Genomic DNA, 26,930 nt, shown 5'->3' on the forward strand with positions numbered 1-26,930 from the left:
TTTAAATAAAGTTGATTAGTTTAAGAATCTAAAATTTTCTTTTATGAAAGTATTATTAAATATTTTTATTTAAAAAATTATTCTTCAAATTAAGAATATTATTTTTAAAAATTATTTTACCTAAAAAACCCTTACTGCTGGGTTTTAATCGAATATTTTTTTCTAATTGATTTTTATCTTACACGCTCCTTTTTCTTTTTTGCCACATTAATGAAAATATCTTTTAATTCTCTGTTAGTAATCTATCCCGAACCACGTCATTGGTCACCTCTATCTCCTCCACGCTTTGCTCCCATATAAGTAATATCGCTAATTACCTTATTTCTCTTATCCTCCTTACCTTTTTCTCGTCTCCCATAGCCCTATGCTTCCATCCCCAAGAACAATCCAAAGAACCAATTGTGTATTATTGTCACCGGCATAATCAACCCTCTTATTGTGCTACTCTCCCACCCAAATCGTCCATTGTAGTAGCACGAATGGTGATGTCACACTAAATCTCTTTTTTGTGATAAAAATAAGATTATAATAATTGTCATTAACATGATGTGCCCCCTTTGTTTGTGCCCTTTGCATTGGTACCATAGTTGATCATGAAAATGTTACATGCACCCTCATTTAGCTCATCTACTTTAACGTTTTCTATGCCACCATCAATCGATCCGGTTCCTCTGTGATATTTCTCCAATCCAACAAATCACATATGAAGAAGGATATTGCTATTATGCTCTTTACCTTATTTGTCTCTCGAAAAGGAGGTAACGAGTGACACCACTCAAAATGAGAATGGAGCGTGTGAGGCAACGGGGCAAGCGACATTATATAGAGAGAAAGAATAGAGGAATAAGAGGAGAAAGAGGAAGGGAGGAGAGGACGCATAGTATAACTAATGGTGAGAGCAAGGAGCAAATGCGATGAGTGATGCCGCTAAAGATAGATAGCTAACTGATGAAGGACGAAGGATAATTTTCGTTAAAATGATTAAAATTGGGCACCCCAACTAAAAATAAATTAGGAGAGTGTAATTGGGCAAAAGTCCAATAGTATTTCTTTTTGGATAAAATATTTTTATTTTTAGAAAAAAATAATATATTTGATTTGGTACAAGTATAATATTTTCTATTATATATATTTTAATATTTTTAATGATAAGATTTCATCGTCCAAATATAATATTGAGAAGGTGAGACTTTTATCTGTGATTATTTTATGTTATCTTTAAATTATTATTTTTCTTCCATCTCTTTTGATTTATCTATTAAAAATCTAAATCATTTCTCCCTAGGATCCCTGCACTTAATCTTTTATTTATATATATATTTATTTTCCAAATTAGATGATCCTATGTAAGACACGAAAAGACGGTGAAAGACTTTCCTCCAACGAATTTGCTCGTTGACCTCCGGTGATTATTTTCTAGTTATCTTTAAATTAGAACCTTACTTTCATCTCTTTTTATTTCTTGACCAAAACAAATATTTGTACTCGTCCAATATCTCCCAAAGTCAGTGCATTTTGTTCTGCTACTGAGCCTGCATTCTTTGGGGAAATGACGAGTCCGGTACCCGCGTAGTTAGACTTCAGATGTTCCTGAACCACGGTGGCTCATGGTTGACTGCACCTTCGGAACCTACGTTCGGTAAGCGTACCATTTTATGCGGACTACGTATTTAGTTAGTCACCTCATTGGACTTCGGATTAGGCTTATTTACTAACTGTTTGTGTCGTGACAGCGTACTCGGTGTCTCGAGTCCCACGTCCCATAGTCGTTCAACATAGCTGTTTGTTTCGGATCGATATTTTTTATGACTTTTATTTAATTTAGAAAATATTTGATTATTTTAAGTTGTTTATGTTAAGCATCGAGCCTTTTATTTTTTGGGTTAAGCGGAGCAATAAAACTTTTTTAAGTTTCAAAAATTGGCTGTCGAAAGAATTATATCTATCCATCAGGAAAAAGAAAATAAAATTGGGCGCACTTGAGGTCCTTCTGTTGTCTTTCTATTAGCACACTGGCTTAGACTTTCATCCTTTATGTGCATGGTTACTTACAGTCAATTATATGTATGTATGCTCTCTTTTAGGTGCATAATGAGAGAAGCAGAGACTACACTATTCAGGACACGGGTGTACCAATGATGTCCTAAGCTCCTGGTTTACCCACCACTTCTGGGTGGCAAGTTTATCCCCAGCCAACATCCACATACGTGGGCAGTGATTTTGGAGCTACAGGACAAGCAACAAATCCTCAGGGTCAAATGTTGACATGGAATTCTAGCACGTCAGGTGGAAGCTTTGTTTCAGAGCCTAACTTGTACCCAGGTCAAACCATTGCAACTGCTCCTGTTTCTCATTACCCAGTTTCAGCAAACACCTCCAGTGCTACTGCTGGGTCACTTCAAGCTTCACAGAACTCATCACCTTATGGTGTTATGTCGAATACAAGGCCTGCTTCTTCACCAACCACTCGACCTTTGTACTACAGTTCATAAGCTGCATCTTCTGACAATTCTCTAGGTCTGTTGCGTCTAGTATATTACTACTTGAATTTATATTTTAAAAGTGTCTAATTAAGAGTAAATGGTTGTTTTGTTTTGGTATCTTAGTAGTTTATCCTGAAATAAGCTATCGAGTTTGACGTGAACCAGTGTGCTTTAAACATTCTTAAATGTTTTATTTTTCATCCATTCTTTTTTTTCACCATGCAGTATTTTCGTCTTGGGCAATTAATCATATGTTATGTATTCCACATCAAGATAGTTTGACAAAATTGAGTTTCGAAGGTTTGTGGAGACATAATTTCTAGACATTTTTCCTTTCAAGTGGGTTCAGAGTTTTTTTTTTCTTTAAACAGTTGCCTTTTATGATAGAATTTTATGATATGCTTTGCATTAGTAATGTATTCCAAAGATCAAGCAGTAAATACAAGCATAAGGCACTTCCGCCTGAACTTTTACAATATCTTCTTTACTTCTGGTTATAAAGCCTTTTGAGTGCTATTGTTTACGGATATAAAATTCAAACATATCTGGAATTCCAGACATTGTTAGATAATGACCCCTTTTCATAATCTTTATAACTTTTTCTAGTGGCATACTAATAGATCATGAAGCAATGTTATTTTTAGTTGTGTGATGAGACATGCTCAGGGAAGTGACCAATTTCTTTAGAACAATATCCAACTGATAGTATGCAATAATTTCATCTCAGTGCTGGTTGAATAAACACTGGCCAAAACATGCCTTGCAGGTATCCAGACTCTCCCATCAGTGAAGTTGCCATGAGATTTATGATACTCTGCACCGGTCTGCTCTTTCTCGGCTTCACTCAAGCTATGGAACTTTGGAACTGCAGAAGATAGCCTACTGCTAGCTCTATAATTCAATTGTACAGGCTTTTGTGGTTTGATGTGGTGACTGGATCTACCTAGAAGAACATGTTATTTCTTGGGTTCTAAATGATTGAAGCCGCACTTCCAGCTTCAGAAAGATGTTTTCCCTTCATGTTCAAAGTCTATGGATGTGTCAATTGTCGATAACATTATCGATTTAAATCTGCGATCCAGATGAGTAGTTGCTTCTCGATTTGGCCTTTGATTCTTCTTGTAAGATTTCGAATAGTCGCAATCTTTTGATGATTTTAGATTTCGAGTCTCAATCCTGCTCGAAATTTGGTTTGTTTTAATTGCTTGCGCATTGATAGATGTGACGCTGATGACGACAAGAAGAAAAAGGAAGAATAATTAATCAAAGAAGCTGCCCTCCACAACTTTGATGAACTCCTTGAAATCGATCCTCCCGTCGTCGTTCTCGTCGTACGCCGCGATCATCCGTCGGCATGCCTCCAATGCCGCCCCCTCCGGGAAGCCCAGCTTGCAGAGAACACGATGCAGGTCCAGGGGCTCTATGACCCCGTCACCGTCATCATCGAAGACGGAGAACGCCTCCGCCACTTCCTCCAAGCTCGGCTCCTCCCCCTCAAACACGCCACGCATCTCCTCGAGCTGCTCACCGTCCGCGCCGCAAGGCATGCCCGTAATGATCTCCATCACCGTCTCCACGTCTTCTCTGGTCAACTCGGGCGCCTCGCTACCGTCGGCCGAGTCGCCGGGTCTGACACGATCGACGACCCCCGATGCGCACGGCGCTGGGTGCCGGAAGAGGAACCCCATGGATATCTTATTCTTCAGGACGACCCCCATGGAGATGGTCTTGTTGAAGTGGAGCACGATGGGCTCTGTGAGTGCGAGGGAGTGGTACGGTGCAGTTGGCAATGGTTTCTCCATGGTTTCCAGCGCTGAGGAGGAAGAAGACGCTGCTTCTTGGTCCAACCAATAACATGCATGGCGAATCGATGTGTATTTATGCGTGCAGGTGCGACTGTTTTCCTCTGGCACGTACGCAGCAGAGGCTGTCGACGCGGTGGCTAATCACAGAATCCAACAAAACTGGGCTGTCCTCGACAGCGAGGAAGAGATAGAGAGAGAGAGACGTGTCAAAATGTTGATGCCATCAATCAAACGGACGCACACAATACTTATAGACGTTCCATGTTCGGCGAATCTTTGCAGGTTCGGTGAAGAGAGATCCGGATTGGATCATCAGATAGCTGAGATAGATACTGTTCGTTCATGTTCTCAAAGATCACCACTGATACTTTGCTGAGACGAGGACTTCCTCGTAATGTTTGGCGGCGTTGTCCCAGCTCAGGTCCTGCGCCATCCCTCGCGTCTGCAGGCCCTTCCAATTCTCCTTCTGGTTCCTGTAGGTGTTGAGGCAGTTCCCCAGCGCATTGATCAGCTTGTTGGCCTCCGCCCGGTCGAACGTCCACCCGAACCCGCTCTCCCTGAAGGGATCGAACGGGATCACCGTGTCGCGAAGCCCGCCGATGGCGTGCACCACCGGGACCGTGCCGTACTTCATGGCGTACAGCTGGTTCAGCCCGCAGGGCTCGAACCGCGATGGCATGAGCAGGACGTCCGCCCCTGCGGTGATCCTGTGCGCCATCTTCACCGAAAACCCCACCCACGCCCTCTCCTTGTTGTGGTGCTCCCTGTCGAACTTGCGCAGCATCTCCTCCAGGTCGGCCCGTCCGGTGCCCAGCATCACCAGCTGCGCGTCCTGCCCGACGATCCAAGGCATCGCACCCGCAATGAGGTCGACGCCCTTCTGGTGATCCAGCCGGCCGATGAATCCGACGAGGGGGACGTCCTCGCGGACAGGGAGGCCGAGCTCCTTCTGCAGCGCCGCCTTGCACTGTGGTTTCCCGGCTTGCAGAGTCTCAATGGAATAGTTTCTGTAGCCATCGGATTGCAGGTGAAGATCCAGCTCAGGGTTCCAGTCCACTGTGTCGATCCCGTTGACGATGCCTTGGAACTTCCAGTTATTCTCGTTTATGATCTCATGGAGTCCCCACCCACCTTCGGATGTTGTGAGCTCCCATGCGTAGCCACGGCTGACGGTGATCACGCGGTCAGCAGTCTTGAGGCCGGCCGCGAAGATGTTGAAGTGGTCACCTCCCATCGGCTCATACAGCTTGAAGAGGTCCATGTGTTGATCGGGCAAGTCGACATGGAAGAAGTCCTCAACTGGACCACGACCCTGGACAAGACAAACAGGTAGAATGCAGACGATAAGGATTCCGAACTCGTAGTTTCCTAAGTTGTTTAGAATGATGCCATGAAACTTCTATGTCAGGATCAGATTCAAGCATTCTTCTCGGTAGAAAAAGAGAAGAGAAGATGAATGATTTTATCTTCATTTTGAGCGAAATGAATCTAAGATGTCTAAGACTCAATGTATCGGTAAAACTGAAAATTCTTTAGAGAAAGCAGAAGAGCAAGGTGATATCCTACAAGCTGATGGACTAGCAAAAGATGCAGATCTTGATTCTACTTATGATTCAGTCGAATCATCACTTATTATACAAGAATCTGAAAGGGGTACTGAAGATGAGAATGCTCAGAACCATACGGAAGCAAAATCTGATGGTGTAGATACAGAAGCAGATATTGAGGTAGAAAATGTGGATTCCCCTCCTCTGGCTGGAGCGAATGCCATGAATGTAATAGTAGTTTCCGCGGAATGTGCTCCTTGGTCAAAGACAGGTATTGATATTTTTAGTATTTTCGTATTTTCCGATTGATCTTTTGCTGTATTTTTACTCTTACCTCTCAAGTACTGAAAATTTGTTGTATCAAGTCTATGCTCCACAATTGGTAATGAAGTGAATGACTGTTGTTTGGGTTTATAAAGTGTTATTATGATATTTAAATAAGATTCACTGACATTTATCTTTTTTAACTTCAACAGGAGGGCTTGGAGATGTAGCTGGGACTCTGCCAAAAGCTTTGGCTAGGAGAGGGCACCGGGTTATGGTATTTCTCCTTTCCCTTTTGTCGATTAATTTCTGTTTGAACCTCAAATCTCACGTTAATGTTGGTGGTGACTCTAGCTATTCCACAGAAAGGTAAATTGGAATAGCAATTCAAATCATAAAACTGCAATTACAATGTGCAGGTTTACCAAACTAGAATAATGTTAGTCCAAAAGTTGCTTCCTTAATATTGCTGTTGCATAGCCAGTTCAATCTTTCTTTTGTAAATTATAGGTTGTTTCCCCATGGTATGCCAATTATCCTGAATCCAAAGATATAGGTGTTCGCAAATATTACAAAGCTGATGGGCAGGTCTGTATCTGCTGTTTCATGTCATGGTGTTTAGATTTAGCTATAAATACATACTTATCCAGTTGATGTCATATTATGGGATGCAGGATCTGGAAGTAAATTATTTTCATGCTTATATTGATCGTGTGGATTTTGTATTTATCGACAGTCCAGTTTTCCATCATCTAGAGAACAACATTTATGGGGGAGACCGGCTGGTAAAAGTTTTTTGCAATTTTAACACCTGTAAATTAGTCAATCCAGTTTATTCACTTTTTGTTACTTCATTTTTTTGTGCACTGAAAATACAGAAATGACCTTCTACAAGTTATTTATATTGTCTTTCGCTAATTAATGCAGGAAATCTTGAAACGGATGGTATTGTTATGCAAGGTAGCTGTAGAGGTATCTCCTTTGTCCTAAACAACATATTCAACTATCCATGATGTACATAACAGAATATGTTAGTATTAGAAATTCGTAGTGAGCATTTGTCTAAGATTAATGCAGGAAGGGACTTCCAACATGATTTTTAGTGTGAAAAATATAATCATGTCGGTGGCCGCTTCAGTGCTGCTTTGAGTTAGTACTTGATAGTCCTTGAGGTGCTTAACTTAATTGCAAATGCCAATTCCCAACCCTTTTTCCCACTTCTTTTTTCTGGTTCTGTATCTTTGTTTTCTAGTTCATGCAGATGTCTTATGACTGAAATTAGCATCGTACAGTGTTGTCTTAGGTCTAAAATTTCATTACAGTACCAGTAGCAGGACCCGTTCAGAGGGGTAAGTATCGGTCAGCACAGTATCAAAACATTCAGTGTATATATATATATATATATATATATATATATATATATATATATATATATATATATATATATATATATATATATATATATATATATATATATATATATATATATATATATATATAAAAATTGGATTGAATACGATATGTAACCGGGCAGTATTAGCATAGAGGTATCCAGTCAGATCGGTATGTTACACTCAGTATACCATACATCTAATTCTATGGTTCTGCATACTAATTGTCGATGGAGAACTGACTGTGACTTTGGTATCAACGAACCTTAACAAAACAATTTACTGTTTAAAAATTTTGGAGTTTCATACAATTTCTTATTCTTGATCGATGTTTTAAAAGATGTAAATATCTGTGCAGGTGAAATTATTTAATAGGCCAAGTTTATATTAGAAAAAAGGCCTAGTTGTTAAACTCATTTCCATTTATTAGGCTTAGGAAATTAAGAACAAGGCCACTGACATATATGGTTTTCTTTGATACCTTATGTTTTTTTTCTATTATGATAGAGTCAGTGGAACTTTGTGCAAGGATTTACCAATGGTAGTTACTCTCCAATGTTGGTCCTCTGCCAATTAACAGATATTAAATCATAATACTTTTGTTTAATCATCTAAGTTTTTTAGAAAATTGATGGAGTAATCGAGTGGTTGATGTAAATAACTGAAGGCTACTCTAGCATACTTAGTTCTTACTGCCTCTATCCTCCCTGATTTCTCGGCCTTACCTTTGCATCCAATTTATCATTGTTTCTGTTATCTGCATATGTTGTTTCATATAATTCCCTGAATTTTAACCATTGGCTAGTTTCTCTTTTTCTTTTGCCTTATAATTCTTCTAAAATCAAAAGTTATTGTGAATTATAATCTATTAGGATTTATCAGTATTCTGGCTTTCATGATAAGCAAACCAGTTTTGTTGTGAAGCAGATAAATTTGCATACCACTCATGTTATATTTCTTCGCAAGTCTGTAGTCGGTGTATAACCAAACACTTAATTCTATTCGAACAATAAGATTTAGTTTTATGGTAAGTATCCTTTTTCTGTGGATATACCTTGTATTTTTCATTCACAACTTGTTAAACATATGTCATTGTTTCGAGTTTAGACTGATACAATTGCAGGTTCCGTGGCATGTTCCATGTGGCGGCTTATGCTATGGAGACGGAAATTTAATTTTCATTGCGAACGATTGGCACACATCACTTCTGCCTGTGTATCTGAAAGCATGCTACCGCGACAATGGCTTGATGAAGTATGCCAGGTCCATCTTGGTGATCCACAACATATCTCACCAGGTTAGCTCTCTCGCATTTTATGCTGCATCTATTAGGTTAAACTTCTGTTAAATTCTCTCTTCATTTAGAAGTTCAATTTGCTGAGTTCAGTAGCCTGTGAGATCCTCAGAACTGCTCAAAGACTGTTAAATTTGCCAAGACGATATCTGCAAGTTTGCAGTTCTCTCACTTACCTTATCAGTAAACCAAACACTTTCTGACTATTTCTCACGTCACTGAATCAATGATCCAATTATGCTTGCATGAATTCCTACAGCTGCATTGTATTTCTTGAAGTTTAGGTTGCATGATGCCCCTGGCCATATTGTTTTTGTGTGACCTGAAGATATTGATCATATGTTGTACTTAATTTTTCATGAGTCTATCATGGTTTTTCCCAAACCTTGTTATAATTGCATGACATTTGAAGCACTCTGTTTTATTAGAAACCTTCTTTACATCCTTCTCTTTTGCATCAAATGAATGTTTGTCTTCTTAAACTCTTTTTGAGCAATCAAAACATCTCCGCTTTTAATTTCTTTTCTCCCCCATTTTTGTTGAAGTTGCTTCATTTCAAACTTGCAAAGATTTCTGAGTTACCACCACCAAAGAAAAATCATTTCGCTCAAAATGAAGATAAAATCATTCATCTTCTCTTCTCTTTTTCTACCGAGAAGAATGCTTGAATCTGATCCTGATATAGAAGTTTCATGGCATCATTCTAAACAACTTAGGAAACTACGAGCTCGGAATCCTTATCGTCTGCATTCTACCTGTGTGTCTTGTCCAGGGGCGTGGTCCAGTTGAGGACTTCTTCCATGTCGACTTGCCCGATCAACACATGGACCTCTTCAAGCTGTATGAGCCGATGGGAGGTGACCACTTCAACATCTTCGCGGCCGGCCTCAAGACTGCTGACCGCGTGATCACCGTCAGCCGTGGCTACGCATGGGAGCTCACAACATCCGAAGGTGGGTGGGGACTCCATGAGATCATAAACGAGAACAACTGGAAGTTCCAAGGCATCGTCAACGGGATCGACACAGTGGACTGGAACCCTGAGCTGGATCTTCACCTGCAATCCGATGGCTACAGAAACTATTCCATTGAGACTCTGCAATCCGGGAAACCACAGTGCAAGGCGGCGCTGCAGAAGGAGCTCGGCCTCCCTGTCCGCGAGGACGTCCCCCTCATCGGATTCATCGGCCGGCTGGATCACCAGAAGGGCGTCGACCTCGTTGCGGGTGCGATGCCTTGGATCGTCGGGCAGGACGCGCAGCTGGTGATGCTGGGCACCGGACGGGCCGACCTGGAGGAGATGCTGCGCAAGTTCGACAGGGAGCACCACAACAAGGTGAGGGCGTGGGTGGGGTTCTCGGTGAAGATGGCGCACAGGATCACCGCAGGGGCGGACGTCCTGCTCATGCCATCGCGGTTCGAGCCCTGCGGGCTGAACCAGCTGTACGCCATGAAGTACGGCACGGTCCCGGTGGTGCACGCCGTTGGCGGGCTTCGTGACACGGTGATCCCGTTCGATCCCTTCAGGGAGAGCGGGTTCGGGTGGACGTTCGACCGGGCGGAGGCCAACAAGCTGATCAATGCGCTGGGGAACTGCCTCAACACCTACAGGAACCAGAAGGAGAATTGGAAGGGCCTGCAGACGCGAGGGATGGCACAGGACCTGAGCTGGGACAACGCCGCCAAACATTACGAGGAAGTCCTCGTCTCAGCTAAGTATCAGTGGTGATCTTTGAGAACATGAACGAACAGTATCTATCTCAGCTATCTGATGATCCAATCCGGATCTCTCTTCAACGAACCTGCAAAGATTCGTCTAAGTATTGTGTGCGTCCGTTTGATTGATGGCATCAACATTTTGACACGTCTCTCTCTCTCTATCTCTTCCTCGCTGTCGAGGACAGCCCAGTTTTGTTGGATTCTGTGATTAGCCACCGCGTCGACAGCCTCTGCTGCGTACGTGCCAGAGGAAAACAGTCGCACCTGCACGCATAAATACACATCGATTCGCCATGCATGTTATTGGTTGGACCAAGAAGCAGCGTCTTCTTCCTCCTCAGCGCTGGAAACCATGGAGAAACCATTGCCAACTGCACCGTACCACTCCCTCGCACTCACAGAGCCCATCGTGCTCCTCTTCAACAAGACCATCTCCATGGGGGTCGTCCTGAAGAATAAGATATCCATGGGGTTCCTCTTCCGGCACCCAGCGCCGTGCGCATCGGGGGTCGTCGATCGTGTCAGACCCGGCGACTCGGCCGACGGTAGCGAGGCGCCCGAGTTGACCAGAGAAGACGTGGAGACGGTGATGGAGATCATTACGGGCATGCCTTGCGGCGCGGACGGTGAGCAGCTCGAGGAGCTGCGTGGCGTGTTCGAGGGGGAGGAGCCGAGCTTGGAGGAAGTGGCGGAGGCGTTCTCCGTCTTCGATGATGACGGTGACGGGGTCATAGAGCCCCTGGACCTGCATCGTGTTCTCTGCAAGCTGGGCTTCCCGGAGGGGGCGGCATTGGAGGCATGCCGACGGATGATCGCGGCGTACGACGAGAACGACGACGGGAGGATCGATTTCAAGGAGTTCATCAAAGTTATGGAGTGATAAGCAGATAAGATTTCCTCAAAGCAGTTAGGAAATCTCTCAGCAGTTGAGAAGCAGATAAAATTTCTTCAAGGCAGTTGAGAAATCTCTCAGGAGTTGAGAAAAATCCTCCATGCTGAATGTGTATAACCTCCCTACTGAGTGTGTATAAATGGCTGTCAAGAACTCACTATCAAAATGTATTAGGCAATTATATCTTATACATTTCATAGTTTCTTCTACAATTTCTATCTTTCTATCTTCTTCGCTTAATTTCTATCATGGTATCAGAGCTGTAATAGGTGGTCCGGGCAACTTATCATCACGCTTCAAGTACGTCTCATAGTCGATCAACTTATAATAAAGTTCTTCGAATGATATTGGTGAGTCACGTGCCCGAAGTGCTGCTGTCAGTTCTTTGTACTCGCCTCCTAAGCCATTGAGGGTATGGATTAGGACTTCTTCATCGCTGAGAGAATGACCTATCAAAGCTAAATCATCGATGATAACTTTGATATTTTGTAGATAATCAGCAATAGTACTTCCCTCTTGTTTCATTTTCATCAGATTGGAGAAAAGTCCGAGCATGCGAGTACGCGAGCGATTTGCCAAAGTTGTTTGTAATTTGCACCATGCTTCTGCAGCAGTCGTACATGAGGATATCAGCGGGGCAATGGATCCAGCAACGGAAGCTTGAATAGCTTGGAGGATGAGGCGATCTTGACGTAACCATAGTTGGTGGGCTGGATTTGGCACTGGATTGGGTTCGCCTGGGATGTTGATCATTTCAGGTGGACACTGGAGAGAGCCATCAACGTAACCTAAGAGATCATAGCCAAATAAAAGATTAGAAAGTTGTGCCCACCAAGATGCGTAGTTGCCGCCTTTGGATAATTTGAAGGGAATGAGTGCTGCAGCATTGATGGTGATAAGACTTTGAGAAGTGCTCAGAGTCCTTGCAGAAATAGGGACAGGAATATCGGAAGAGGAAAATGAAGACATCCCAGATATTTTGTGGCGGGTCAAGTGATCTTTATAGAAGATGTAAAGATATAGGAGGAAGGGAGGAGGAGAAAAGCAGATCGATGCGCTGCAGAGTAGGCTGCAGCGCGATGAACTGCAGTGATGGGCGAGCAATCTGCAGCAAGAAAGGCAGCGATGGCTGTGGCGGGAGGTAGATGATGAAGACGTCAGATGTAGAAGAGTAGCTGTATGCAACGCCGAAGAGGGCTGCTGCTTCTTCTAGAGGCACTGGTAGGCTGCAGCGATTCAGAGTGCAGGAGAGATTGTTGCCGCGAGGTGGAAGAAATCTCTGCAGCTTGCAGTATTGGAGTTTGGTGGCCGGAAGAGCAGCGGAGTTTTCAGCGGAAGACTTCGGTTGGCAAGGGAGTAGCAGCCGACGGTAGAAACAAAGGCCGTGACTGTGCTTCCTTTAGGATCTGATATTAGCAGCCACAAGTGCTGCAGTAGGCTGCAGCGAATGGCTACGGCTGAGGGGCGAAGGCGTCGCCACGAGAGGGATGGTTGGACTCCGGAGAAGAGGGCTTGCTCTAGGCAAACTGCTCTGATACCATGATAGAAATAATAGAAGATAAGAATAATAATTGAAGAAGCTTTATTGTAGAAATGAAATAGCTTTAGCTTGAATCTATTAACATGTTCCCTCTCCTATTTATACAAATTAGGAGGAAGGATTTCCCTAATTTAAGTAATTCCTTCTTTTGACAAGTTTCGTTTTTATATCATTTTTGTAGATTATTTTACTAAGTACACATGGTTATATCCTCTCCATCATAAGTCTGATGTTTCTACTGTATTTACTAACTTTCGAAAGTTGGTCGAGAATTTTTTTTCAATCTTCCATTAAAACAGTTTACTCTGATGGTGGAGGCGAATATCAAGCCCTCACATCCTGTCTCTCTGCTTGTGGTATACAACACCTCAAGTCACCCCCACATACTCCCCAATTGGTTGGTTCTGCCGAACGCAAACATCGGCATATCGTTGAAACTGGTCTCTCCCTTCTACATCAAGCATCCATGCCACCATCTTTTTGGTCAGTAGCTTTTCAAACTGCAGTTTATCTCATTAATCGTATGCTCACTCCAGTCTTACAATACCAGTCACCATTTGAAAAATTATTCCACAAACTTCCAAACCTTCATAAACTCAGAGTTTTTGGCTGTTTATGTTATCCATGGCTCCGTCCCTATGCGTCACATAAGCTAACACCACGATCTAAGCCTTGCACTTTTATAGGCTACTCTCTTGAACATAATGCTTTTCGATGCTATGAACCCCAAACTAAAAAGGTCTTTATATCACGTCATGTTATCTTTGAGGAGTCTATCTTTCCTTTTCAAAATAATCCTACCATGCAAACTACTCCGATAAACATACATCACTGGAATATCCCTCCGATCTCATCACACGAACCTCCAATGACACCGTCCAGTCCTTACTCTCAAGATTCACATACTACTATTACTCCAGTTCAACAGCTTCTCACTCCCTCTATTCCTCCACTCCCTTCCTCACAAGTTTCCCCTATTAATGAAGTCATACCCTCGGCAACATTGCCACTGGCTTTACCTTCTCCTAGATCTAGTGACATTGTTGTACCGACGGTTGACCTGGTCCATGACAGTGACTCGCCCTCGGCTATACCACCAACACAATCTACCACTTCCACCCCCCCTAGACATCCAATGACAACACGCTCCAAAAGTGGTATTTTCAAACCACGTCAAGTCCTTGACTTACATGCTATAACAAATTCCTCCACTGAGGCCAGTGAACCCACTACAATCACTCAAGCTCAAAAATCTTCTCACTGGCGTAAAGCCATGTGTGACGAATATGATGCTCTCCTCCATAACTCTACATGGACCTTAGTACTCTTTCATCACACATAAAATATCATCGGGTGTAAATGGGTCTTTCGAATTAAGCGGAACCCAGACGGATCCATTGCCAGATACAAAGCACGTCTAGTCGCCAAAGGGTTTCATCAACGACCTAGTGTCGACTTCACAGAGACATTTAGTCCCGTTGTTAAACCCACAACAATCCGTCTTATCCTGAGTTTGGCTATCTCAAAGGGCTGGCACATACGACAATTGGATGTTAACAATGCCTTTTTACAGGGGTCACTTACTGAAGATGTCTTTATGCAACAACCTCCTGGTTTCGTTCATCCTCAATATCCGAGGCATGTCTGCAAACTTCAAAAAGCTATTTATGGACTTCGTCAAGCTCCAAGGGCTTGGTATAACGAGCTTGGCTCGTTTTTGACCTCAATTGGCTTCATCAATTCAAAGTCTGATACCTCGTTATTCATTTGTTAGCATAATGGAAGCATAATATATCTTTTAGTATATGTGGATGATATTATTGTCACAGGAAATGATCCTTTGAAGACTCAGGCATTTCTAAAGCACTTGGCCGATCGATTCTCCCTCAAAGATCTAGGAACTTTAAGCTACTTTCTGGGAGTGGAAGCAACATTTACATCTTCAGGTCTCTTCCTATCACAAAAAAAGTATATTCAAGATTTATTATCAAAGGCAAACATGCAGGATGCGAAAGAGGTTACAACTCCTCTCTCTACCAGTGAATCACTTAAATTATGTGATGGAAGTCCTACTACAGATTCGACTCAGTATCGACAAGTCCTTGGCTCCTTACAGTACTTGGCTCTCACCCGTCCAGATATTTCATTTGCCGTCAATAAGTTATCGCAATTCATGCATCGACCATCTACTACGCATTGGTCTGCGGTCAAACGAATTTTGCGGTATCTTAAAGGGACTCTTAATCATGGCATTTTTCTTCGCAAAAATACTTCACTCCATCTCCATGCCTTTGCTGATGCTGATTGGGCAGGGAACTTTGATGATAGAACATCTACGTCCGGATACATTATCTTCCTTGGAGCTACTCCAATCAGTTGGAGTTCTAAAAAACAAAAGACGGTTGCACGATCTACAACTGAAGCTGAATACCGTGCCGTCGCCACCGCCGCTGCTGAACTCAATTGGGTCACAAATTTGCTCAAGGAACTTAACGTCAACTCCACGGTTATTCCTACAATATATTGTGATAATATTGGAGCTACTTATTTATGTGCCAATCCAGTGTTCCATTCCCGCATGAAACACATAGCCATCGACTTCCATTTTGTGCGAGATCAAGTTGCCAGACATCAACTCCGAGTTTCTCATGTACATACAGCAGATCAACTAGCCGACTCACTCACAAAGCCTCTCGCCCATAAACTATTTTTATCTCATCGGTCCAAGATCGGCATCCTTGATGGAAGCTCATGATAAGCAGATAAGATTTCCTCAAAGCAGTTGAGGAAATCTCTCAGCAGTTGAGAAGCAGATAAGATTTCCTCAAGCCAGTTGAGAAATCTCTCAGCAGTTGAGAAAAATCCTCCATGCTGAATGTGTATAACCTCCCTACTGAGTGTGTATAAATGGCTGTCAAGAACTCACTATCAAAATGTATTAGGCAATTATATCTTATACATTTCATAGTTTCTTCTACAATTTCTATTTTTCTATCTTCTTCGCTTAATTTCTATCATGGAGGGCAGCTTCTTTGATTAATTATTCTTCCTTTTTCTTCTTGTCGTCATCATCGTCACATCTATCAATGCGCAAGCAATTAAAACAAACCTAATTTCGAGCATGATTGAGACTCGAAATCTAAAATCATCAAAAGATTGCGACTATTCGAAATCTTACAAGAAGAATCAAAGGCCAAATCGAGAAGCAACTACTCATCTGGATCGCAGATTTAAATCGATAATGTTATCGACAATTGACACATCCATGGACTTTGAACATGAAGGGAAAACATCTTTCTGAAGCTGGAAGTGCGGCTTCAATCATTTAGAACCCAAGAAATAACATGTTCTTCTAGGTAGATCCAGTCACCACATCAAACCACAAAAGCCTGTACAATTGAATTATAGAGCTAGCAGTAGGCTATCTTCTGCAGTTCCAAAGTTCCATAGCTTGAGTGAAGCCGAGAAAGAGCAGACCGGTGCAGAGTATCATAAATCTCATGGCAACTTCACTGATGGGAGAGTCTGGATACCTGCAAGGCATGTTTTGGCCAGTGTTTATTCAACCAGCACTAAGATGAAATTATTGCATACTATCAGTTGGATATTGTTCTAAAGAAATTGGTCACTTCCCTGAGCATGTCTCATCACACAACTAAAAATAACATTGCTTCATGATCTATTAGTATGCCACTAGAAAAAGTTATAAAGATTATGAAAAGGGGTCATTATCTAACAATGTCTGGAATTCCAGATATGTTTGAATTTTATATCCGTAAACAATAGCACTCAAAAGGCTTTATAACCAGAAGTAAAGAAGATATTGTAAAAGTTCAGGCGGAAGTGCCTTATGCTTGTATTTACTGCTTGATCTTTGGAATACATTACTAATGCAAAGCATATCATAAAATTCTATCATAAAAGGCAACTTTTTAAAGAAAAAAAAAACTCTGAACCCACTTGAAAGGAAAAATGTCTAGAAATTATGTCTCCACAAACCTTCGAAACTCAATTTTGTCAAACTATCTTGATGTGGAATACATAACATATGATTAATTGCCCAAGACGAAAATACTGCATGGTGAAAAAAAAGAATGGATGAAAAATAAAACATTTAAGAATGTTTAAAGCACACTGGTTCACGTCAAACTCGATAGCTTATTTCAGGATAAACTACTAAGATACCAAAACAAAACAACCATTTACTCTTAATTAGACACTTTTAAAATATAAATTCAAGTAGTAATATACTAGACGCAACAGACCTAGAGAATTGTCAGAAGATGCAGCTTATGAACTGTAGTACAAAGGTCGAGTGGTTGGTGAAGAAGCAGGCCATGTATTCGACATAACACCATAAGGTGATGAGTTCTGTGAAGCTTGAAGTGACCCAGCGGTAGCACTGGAGGTGTTTGCTGAAACTGGGTAATGAGAAACAGGAGCAGTTGCAATGGTTTGACCTGGGTACAAGTTAGGCTCTGAAACAAAGCTTCCACCTGACGTGCTAGAATTCCATGTCAACATTTGACCCTGAGGATTTGTTGCTTGTCCTGTAGCTCCAAAATCACTGCCCACGTATGTGGATGTTGGCTGGGGATAAACTTGCCACCCAGAAGTGGTGGGTAAACCAGGAGCTTGGGACATCATTGGTACACCCGTGTCCTGAATAGTGTAGTCTCTGCTTCTCTCATTATGCACCTAAAAGAGAGCATACATACATATAATTGACTGTAAGTAACCATGCACATAAAGGATGAAAGTCTAAGCCAGTGTGCTAATAGAAAGACAACAGAAGGACCTCAAGTGCGCACAATTTTATTTTCTTTTTCCTGATGGATAGATATAATTCTTTCGACAGCCAATTTTTGAAACTTCAAAAAGTTTTATTGCTCCGCTTAACCCAAAAAATTATATACTGCACCGCAGCCTTCCTGTGCCGAGCTCCTCGGCCATACACTGCCGAGCTCCCCCTAGAGCGGCCTGCCCGCCTGAGCGGTGTCCCTCGGCGTAGCCTGCACCGAGCTTCTCGGTCACACACTGCCGAGTCCACCTCAGCGCGGCCCGCCCGCTTGAATTGTGTCTCTCGACCCAAGCCACTTCCCTTGCCATGCACTGCTCGACTCCACCTCACGTGGCCTGACCGCCCACGTCGTGCCACTCAGCCGCATGGCCCTTGCGACCATACCCATGCGGTCTGCCCGCCTGCGTCGTGCTACTCGGCCACATGACCCTCACGACCACGCTTGCGTCATGCTACTCGGCTGCATGACCCTCGCGACCACACCTGCGCGGTCTGTCTGCCTGCGTCGTGCTCCTTGGCCACATAATGCCCGAGACCACGCCTGCGTGGCCAGCCCACCTGCGTCGTGCTCCTTGGATCCATGTTCCCGAGACACACCGGTGCGGCCAACCTGCCTGCGTCGTGCTCCTTGGCCCCATGTTCCCGAGACAGACCTGCGCGGCTCGCCCGCCTGCATCGTGCTCCTTGGCCCCGTGTTCCCGAGACACACTTGCGCGGTCGGCCCGCCTGCGCCATGCTCCTCGGCTGCAGGCTGCCCGAAGCCACCTCCTCGGCCGCATAATGCTCGAGACCACACCCGCGCGGTCTGCCCGCCTGCGTCGTGCTACTCGGCCGCATGACCATCGCGACCACGCCTGCGCGGTCTGTCCGGCTGCATCGTGATCCTCGGCCGCATAATGCCCGAGACCACACCGGCGCGGCCAGCCCGCCTGCGTCATGCTCCTTGGCTTCATGTTCTCGATACACACCTGCACGGCTAGCCCGCCTGCGCCGTGCTCCTCGGCCGCATAATGCCCGAGACCTCACTTGTGCGGCCAAGCCTGCCTGCGTCGTGCTCCTCGGCCCTTCGGCTCCATGTTCCCCGAGACCTCGTCCGCACGGCCAGCCCATCTGAAGACAGAAGCCATGCATCGGACTCCTCTTATACGATGACCGACGCATAGCTTTTTTCGGAGGGGGGGGGGGGGGGGGGGGAATATGATAAGGGCAAAAATGGCGATGTGACACGCCATGACGTCAGCCATGCCTGGTCAACGCACTGCCCGAGGAAGTCGGCATTAACACCTAACCCAGGCCTGGTTCTTCACGCCACGCCAACCCCATGTTAGACGCTACCAGCCTGCCTCCTACAGGTAGCCACATCAGGTAACGTCAAACTCATCTATAAAATACCCCAGAGTTCTAAACGAATAAGGGGGGAAGACAACTCACACAGAAGCACTCCCTCTTCCACCACCCTCTCCATATCGCTAACTTGATCGTCGGAGGGGTCGGGCCGAGCCTCCGACCTGACCAGTGTGCAGGTGCGAGGCGAGGTTGCCTCTTCCCCGACGCTACGACAGAGCTCTCCCCCTGACGGGACATCCAGATCACCACGATCGACCACCGAAAGGACCCGAGGCACACCGCGCAAGATCCCCGCCATTCGGACCCCAGAACGAGCTGTGTCGAACCCGAGGCCACGGCTAAAAAAGTTATTTACCATAACACTTTTGATGATTTTAGAGTTCGAGTCTCAATCATGCTCGAAATTAGGTTTGTTTTAATTGCTTGCGCAATGATAGATGTGACGATGATGACGACAAGAAGAAAAGGAAGAATAATTAATCAAAGAAGCTGCCCTCCACAACTTTGATGAACTCCTTGAAATCGATCCTCCCGTCGTCGTTCTCGTCGTACGCCGCGATCATCCGTCGGCATGCCTCCAATGCCGCCCCCTCCGGGAAGCCCAGCTTGCAGAGAACACGATGCAGGTCCAGGGGTTCTATGACCCCGTCACCGTCATAGTCGAAGACGGAGAACGCCTCCGCCACTTCCTCCAAGCTCGGCTCCTCCCCCTCGAACACGCCACGCAGCTCCTCGAGCCGCTCACCGTCCGCGCCGCAAGGCATGCCCGTAATGATCTCCATCACCGTCTCCACGTCTTCTCTGGTCAACTCGGGCGCCTCGCTACCGTCGGCCGAGTCGCCGGGTCTGACACGATCGACGACCCCCGATGCGCACGGCGCTGGGTGCCGGAAGAGGAACCCCATGGATATCTTATTCTTCAGGACGACCCCCATGGAGATGGTCTTGTTGAAGAGGAGCACGATGGGCTCTGTGAGTGCGAGGGAGTGGTACGGTGCAGTTGGCAATGGTTTCTCCATGGTTTCCAGCGCTGAGGAGGAAGAAGACGCTGCTTCTTGGTCCAACCAATAACATGCATGGCGAATCGATGTGTATTTATGCGTGCAGGTGCGACTGTTTTCCTCTGGCACGTACGCAGCAGAGACTACGACGCGGTGGCTAATCACAGAATCCAACAAAACTGGGCTGTCCTCGACAGCGAGGAAGAGATAGAGAGAGAGAGACGTGTCAAAATGTTGATGCCATCAATCAAACGGACGCACACAATACTTAGACGAATCTTTGCAGGTTCGTTGAAGAGAGATCCGGATTGGATCATCAGATAGCTGAGATAGATACTGTTCGTTCATGTTCTCAAAGATCACCACTGATACTTAGCTGAGACGAGGACTTCCTCGTAATGTTTGGCGGCGTTGTCCCAGCTCAGGTCCTGTGCCATCCCTCGCGTCTGCAGGCCCTTCCAATTCTCCTTCTGGTTCCTGTAGGTGTTGAGGCAGTTCCCCAGCGCATTGATCAGCTTGTTGGCCTCCGCCCGGTCGAACGTCCACCCGAACCCGCTCTCCCTGAAGGGATCGAACGGGATCACCGTGTCGCGAAGCCCGCCGACGGCGTGCACCACCGGGACCGTGCCGTACTTCATGGCGTACAGCTGGTTCAGCCCGCAGGGCTCGAACCGCGATGGCATGAGCAGGACGTCCGCCCCTGCGGTGATCCTGTGCGCCATCTTCACCGAGAACCCCACCCACGCCCTCACCTTGTTGTGGTGCTCCCTGTCGAACTTGCGCAGCATCTCCTCCAGGTCGGCCCGCCCGGTGCCCAGCATCACCAGCTGCAAGTCCTGCCCGACGATCCAAGGCATCGCACCCGCAATGAGGTCGACGCCCTTCTGGTGATCCAGCCGGCCGATGAATCCGATGAGGGGGACGTCCTCGCGGACAGGGAGGCCGAGCTCCTTCTGCAGCGCCGCCTTGCACTGTGGTTTCCCGGCTTGCAGAGTCTCAATGGAATAGTTTCTGTAGCCATCGGATTGCAGGTGAAGATCCAGCTCAGGGTTCCAGTCCACTGTGTCGATCCCGTTGACGATGCCTTGGAACTTCCAGTTGTTCTCGTTTATGATCTCATGGAGTCCCCACCCACCTTCGGATGTTGTGAGCTCCCATGCGTAGCCACGGCTGACGGTGATCACGCGGTCAGCAGTCTTGAGGCCGGCCGCGAAGATGTTGAAGTGGTCACCTCCCATCGGCTCATACAGCTTGAAGAGGTCCATGTGTTGATCGGGCAAGTCGACATGGAAGAAGTCCTCAACTGGACCACGCCCCTGGACAAGACACACAGGTAGAATGCAGACGATAAGGATTCCGAGCTCGTAGTTTCCTAAGTTGTTTAGAATGATGCCATGAAACTTCTATATCCGGATCAGATTCAAGCATTCTTCTCGGTAGAAAAAGAGAAGAGAAGATGAATGATTTTATCTTCATTTTGAGCGAAATGATTTTTCTTTGGTGGTGGTAACTCAGAAATCTTTGCAAGTTTGAAATGAAGCAACTTCAACAAAAATGGGGGAGAAAAGAAATTAAAAGCGGAGATGTTTTGATTGCTCAAAAAGAGTTTAAGAAGACAAACATTCATTTGATGCAAAAGAGAAGGATGTAAAGAAGGTTTCTAATAAAACAGAGTGCTTCAAATGTCATGCAATTATAACAAGGTTTGGGAAAAACCATGATAGACTCATGAAAAATTAAGTACAACATATGATCAATATCTTCAGGTCACACAAAAACAATATGGCCAGGGGCATCATGCAACCTAAACTTCAAGAAATACAATGCAGCTGTAGGAATTCATGCAAGCATAATTGGATCATTGATTCAGTGACGTGAGAAATAGTCAGAAAGTGTTTGGTTTACTGATAAGGTAAGTGAGAGAACTGCAAACTTGCAGATATCGTCTTGGCAAATTTAACAGTCTTTGAGCAGTTCTGAGGATCTCACAGGCTACTGAACTCAGCAAATTGAACTTCTAAATGAAGAGAGAATTTAACAGAAGTTTAACCTAATAGATGCAGCATAAAATGCGAGAGAGCTAACCTGGTGAGATATGTTGTGGATCACCAAGATGGACCTGGCATACTTCATCAAGCCATTGTCGCGGTAGCATGCTTTCAGATACACAGGCAGAAGTGATGTGTGCCAATCGTTCGCAATGAAAATTAAATTTCCGTCTCCATAGCATAAGCCGCCACATGGAACATGCCACGGAACCTGCAATTGTATCAGTCTAAACTCGAAACAATGACATATGTTTAACAAGTTGTGAATGAAAAATACAAGGTATATCCACAGAAAAAGGATACTTACCATAAAACTAAATCTTATTGTTCGAATAGAATTAAGTGTTTGGTTATACACCGACTACAGACTTGCGAAGAAATATAACATGAGTGGTATGCAAATTTATCTGCTTCACAACAAAACTGGTTTGCTTATCATGAAAGCCAGAATACTGATAAATCCTAATAGATTATAATTCACAATAACTTTTGATTTTAGAAGAATTATAAGGCAAAAGAAAAAGAGAAACTAGCCAATGGTTAAAATTCAGGGAATTATATGAAACAACATATTTAGATAACAGAAACAATGATAAATTGGATGCAAAGGTAAGGCCGAGAAATCAGGGAGGATAGAGGCAGTAAGAACTAAGTATGCTAGAGTAGCCTTCAGTTATTTACATCAACCACTCGATTACTCCATCAATTTTCTAAAAAACTTAGATGATTAAACAAAAGTATTATGATTTAATATCTGTTAATTGGCAGAGGACCAACATTGGAGAGTAACTACCATTGTGTGTTTAACGTAAGGTAAATCCTTGCACAAAGTTCCACTGACTCTATCATAATAGAAAAAAAACATAAGGTATCAAAGAAAACCATATATGTCAGTGGCCTTGTTCTTAATTTCCTAAGCCTAATAAATGGAAATGAGTTTAACAACTAGGCCTTTTTTCTAATATAAACTTGGCCTATTAAATAATTTCACCTGCACAGAGATATCTTACATCTTTTAAAACATCGATCAAGAATCAGAAATTGTATGAAACTCCAAAATTTTTAAACAGTAAATTGTTTTGTTAAGGTTCGTTGATACCAAAGTCACAGTTCTCCATCGACAATTAGTATGCAGAACCATAGAATTAGATGTATGGTATACTGAGTGTAACATACCGATCTGACTGGATACCTCTATGCTAGTACTACCCGGTTACATATCGTATTCAATCCAATTTTTAATATATATATATATATATATATATATATATATATATATATATATATATATATATATACACTGAATGTTTTGATACTGTGCTGACCAATACCTACCCCTCTGAACGGGTCCTGCTACTGGTACTGTAATGAAATTTTAGACCTAAGACAACACTGTACAATGCTAATTTCAGTCATAAGACATCTGCATGAACTAGGAAACAAAGATACAGAACCAGAAAAAAGAAGTGGGAAAAAGGGTTGGGAATTGGCATTTGCAATTGAGTTAAGCACCTCAAGGACTATCAAGTACTAACTCAAAGCAGCACTGAAGCGGCCACCGACATGACTATATTTTTCATACTAGAAATCATGTTGGAAGTCCCTTCCTGCATTAATCTTAGACAAATGCTCACTACGAATTTCTAATACTGACATATTCTGTTATGTACATCATGGATAGTTGAATATGTTGTTCAGGACAAAGGAGATACCTCTACAGCTACCTTGCATAACAATACCATCCGTTTCAAGATTTCCTGCATTAATTAGCGAAAGACAATATAAATAACTTGTAGAATGTCATTTCTGTATTTTCAGTGCACAAAAAAATGAAGTAACAAAAAGTGAATAAACTGGATTGACTAATTTACAGGTGTTAAAATTGCAAAAAACTTTTACCAGCCGGTCTCCCCCATAAATGTTGTTCTCTAGATGACGGAAAACTGGACTGTCGATAAATACAAAATCCACACGATCAATATAAGCATGAAAATAATTTACTTCCAGATCCTGCATCCCATAATATGACATCAACTGGATAAGTATGTATTTATAGCTAAATCTAAACACCATGACATGAAACAGCAGATACAGACCTGCCCATCAGCTTTGTAATATTTGCGAACACCTATATCTTTGGATTCAGGATAATTGGCATACCTTGGGGAAACAACCTATAATTTACAAAAGAAAGATTGAACTGGCTATGCAACAGCAATATTAATGAAGCAACTTTTGGACTAACATTATTCTAGTTTGGTAAACCTGCACATTGTAATTGCAGTTTTATGATTTGAATTGCTATTCCAATTTACCTTTCTGTGGAATAGCTAGAGTCACCACCAACATTAACGTGAGATTTGAGGTTCAAACAGAAATTAATCGACAAAAGGGAAAGGAGAAATACCATAACCCGGTGCCCTCTCCTAGCCAAAGCTTTTGGCAGAGTCCCAGCTACATCTCCAAGCCCTCCTGTTGAAGTTAAAAATGATAAATGTCAGTGAATCTTATTTAAATATCATAATAACACTTTATAAACCCAAACAACAGTCATTCACTTCATTACCAATTGTGGAGCATAGACTTGATACAACAAATTTTCAGTACTTGAGAGGTAAGAGTAAAAATACAGCAAAAGATCAATCGGAAAATACGAAAATACTAAAAATATCAATACCTGTCTTTGACCAAGGAGCACATTCCGCGGAAACTACTATTACATTCATGGCATTCGCTCCAGCCAGAGGAGGGGAATCCACATTTTCTACCTCAATATCTGCTTCTGTATCTACACCATCAGATTTTGCTTCCGTATGGTTCTGAGCATTCTCATCTTCAGTACCCCTTTCAGATTCTTGTATAATAAGTGATGATTCGACTGAATCATAAGTAGAATCAAGATCTGCATCTTTTGCTAGTCCATCAGCTTGTAGGATATCACCTTGCTCTTCTGCTTCCTCTAAAGAATTTTCAGTTTTACCGATACATTGAGTCTTAGACATCTTAGATTCAGAAGACTGGACCAAACTGTTAGAAACACTAGTTGAACTTAGGTTCAAATTAATGGTTTTAGCACCTTTAGCAGAAGAATCAGTACTCTGAACTGCTTCAGCAGCTTCACTTCCCAAGGATGAGATTATGTTCCTTTTTTCCACAGCCTGAACCAAAATGAGGAAGTCAAGAAGCTGCATATTTAGTACACAGACTATATTCCAAAATGAGATAAACTAGTCAAAATTTATGCACAAAATGAGGAAAGTCAAGAAGCTGATATTTAGGACACAGACTAGATTCCGAAATGAGATAAACTAGTCAAAATCTATGCACTACTTATGATCATTAAGAGTCATACAACTTGATGTTCATATTCTCTGCTCTATCTTTGTTCTATATAATTTCCATGTACACTCTCTCTCTCTCTCTCTCTCTCTCTCTCTCTCTCATGATTGAAAGCCAAGAGAGGAGGATGAACAGAATGAGAAGAAACAAAGTAAAGACCAGAGAGCCACCTGCTTAATTGAGTCGTGTTCCATCTCCAGAACCTTCATGTTCTTGTCAATCGTGGCCGGAGCTGCACCGACATTGACACCGGCATCATCACCATCGGCCCTCCCCTTCTCCGGCTCAAAATCGCCGCCTTTTCCGGTGGCCCGAAGGCCCCTCCCCTTCTCGACCGCCACCAAGATCTCACTTCGTCGGCCCCTCGTCGCGAACCTCACCCGGCACCCACCTCCGCTGGGGAAAATAGCGTTCTCCCTGACAACAGCCGCCACAACCGACGCCCTGCGGCCATCGTCCGGCTTAATCTGGACGCGAACAGGGCTGTTGCCGCCGCCACTGCAAGCCTCGAGACGGAAGGTCTGAGAGCTGAAAGACGCCATCTTTGGAATCGGCGAGTAGCAGTGGGAGGATTTTAAGCGAAGTTACAAGGGAAGCGTGCATGCCCCCCGTGGGTGCAGTTGGGCCCGAGCGAACGTTGGAAGCGTGCATGCCCCCCGTGGGTGCAGTTGGGCCCGAGCGAACGTTGTGTGCGGTAGATGTCGTTCGGCAGGCACGTGGGACGGACGGAAGCAAGAGGACATCTTGTGAACGAAATGATGTGATTACGACCTTTATTTGGAGTTCTCTTCATCGATCAGCCCTTCTTAATCGTTGATATCGATCGTCATTCTAGAACTTAACGATAGTAGATTTAATTTTTTTAATAATTAATATTATATAAAGATATCGTTGATGTTGTGGGAAACAACTTTGAGAGCCGTGGCCTCGGGGCCGACGCGGCTCGGTTCGGGTCCGGACATCGAGGATCTCTCCGGGGCCGCGCGAGGGGAGCCTTTGGGCACATGAGAGCCGGCTGCGCGGGTGTGGTCCACGAGAGGGATGGGACCGAGAAGCACGATGCAGGCGACTGCAGTCGAGGAGCTGGACTCGGGCGAGCAGGCCGCACAGGTGTGGTCTCGGGCGGTATGAGGCCGAGGAGCACGACGCAGGCGGCTGTGGCCGAGGAGCTGGACTCGAGCGAGCAGACCACGCAGGCGTGGTCTCGGGCAACCTGAGGCCAAGGAGCGCGACACAGGCGGCTGCGACCGAGGAGCTGGACTCGAGCGAGCAGGCCGCGCAGGCGTGGTCTTCGGGCGAGCAGGCCGTGCGGGCATGGTCTCGAGCGACATGAGGCCGAGGAGCACGACGCAGGCGGCTGCGGCCGAGGAGCTGGACTCGGGCGAGCAGGCCGCGCAGGCGTGGTCTCGGGCGACATGAGGCCAAGGAGCACGACGTAGGCTGCTGCGACCGAGGAGCT

General features: G+C 44.2%; 5 protein-coding genes across 5 annotated transcripts; 2 read left to right on the plus strand and 3 right to left on the minus strand.

Annotated features, from left to right (window-relative positions):
- Positions 1 to 3,742: 3,742 nt before the first annotated feature.
- On the minus strand, positions 3,743 to 4,285 carry LOC135680397 (probable calcium-binding protein CML46). Its single transcript, XM_065194278.1, has one exon. The coding sequence runs from the start codon at positions 4,283 to 4,285 to the stop codon at positions 3,743 to 3,745; it is 543 nt and encodes a 180-aa protein (XP_065050350.1).
- Positions 4,286 to 4,643: 358 nt separating this feature from the next.
- On the minus strand, positions 4,644 to 5,549 carry LOC135680398 (granule-bound starch synthase 2, chloroplastic/amyloplastic-like). Its single transcript, XM_065194279.1, has one exon. It carries the CDS (start codon positions 5,547 to 5,549, stop codon positions 4,644 to 4,646), a length of 906 nt encoding a protein of 301 aa, XP_065050351.1.
- Positions 5,550 to 5,781: 232 nt separating this feature from the next.
- LOC135680399 (granule-bound starch synthase 2, chloroplastic/amyloplastic-like) lies at positions 5,782 to 10,641 on the plus strand. Its single transcript, XM_065194280.1, has 7 exons — positions 5,782 to 6,106; positions 6,312 to 6,376; positions 6,610 to 6,687; positions 6,774 to 6,884; positions 7,027 to 7,071; positions 8,614 to 8,787; positions 9,557 to 10,641. The coding sequence occupies exons 1-7, from the start codon at positions 5,782 to 5,784 to the stop codon at positions 10,511 to 10,513; spliced, it is 1,755 nt and encodes a 584-aa protein (XP_065050352.1). The 3' UTR covers positions 10,514 to 10,641.
- A 148-nt stretch (positions 10,642 to 10,789) lies between these two features.
- Positions 10,790 to 11,383, plus strand: LOC135588181 (probable calcium-binding protein CML46). Its single transcript, XM_065080171.1, has one exon. The coding sequence runs from the start codon at positions 10,856 to 10,858 to the stop codon at positions 11,381 to 11,383; it is 528 nt and encodes a 175-aa protein (XP_064936243.1). The 5' UTR covers positions 10,790 to 10,855.
- Positions 11,384 to 20,331: 8,948 nt separating this feature from the next.
- On the minus strand, positions 20,332 to 26,404 carry LOC135588182 (soluble starch synthase 2-2, chloroplastic/amyloplastic-like). Its single transcript, XM_065080172.1, has 8 exons — positions 25,642 to 26,404; positions 24,810 to 25,290; positions 24,540 to 24,604; positions 24,229 to 24,306; positions 24,032 to 24,142; positions 23,845 to 23,889; positions 22,170 to 22,343; positions 20,332 to 21,400 (listed from the first exon to the last, which is right to left on the minus strand). Exons 1-8 carry the CDS (start codon positions 26,011 to 26,013, stop codon positions 20,444 to 20,446), a joined length of 2,283 nt encoding a protein of 760 aa, XP_064936244.1. The 5' UTR covers positions 26,014 to 26,404; the 3' UTR covers positions 20,332 to 20,443.
- Between the last annotated feature and the right edge of the window lie 526 nt (positions 26,405 to 26,930).

The sequence above is a fragment of the Musa acuminata genome, chromosome BXJ1-8, assembly GCF_036884655.1.
Source record: "Musa acuminata AAA Group cultivar baxijiao chromosome BXJ1-8, Cavendish_Baxijiao_AAA, whole genome shotgun sequence".
NCBI classification, from domain to species: domain Eukaryota; kingdom Viridiplantae; phylum Streptophyta; class Magnoliopsida; order Zingiberales; family Musaceae; genus Musa; species Musa acuminata.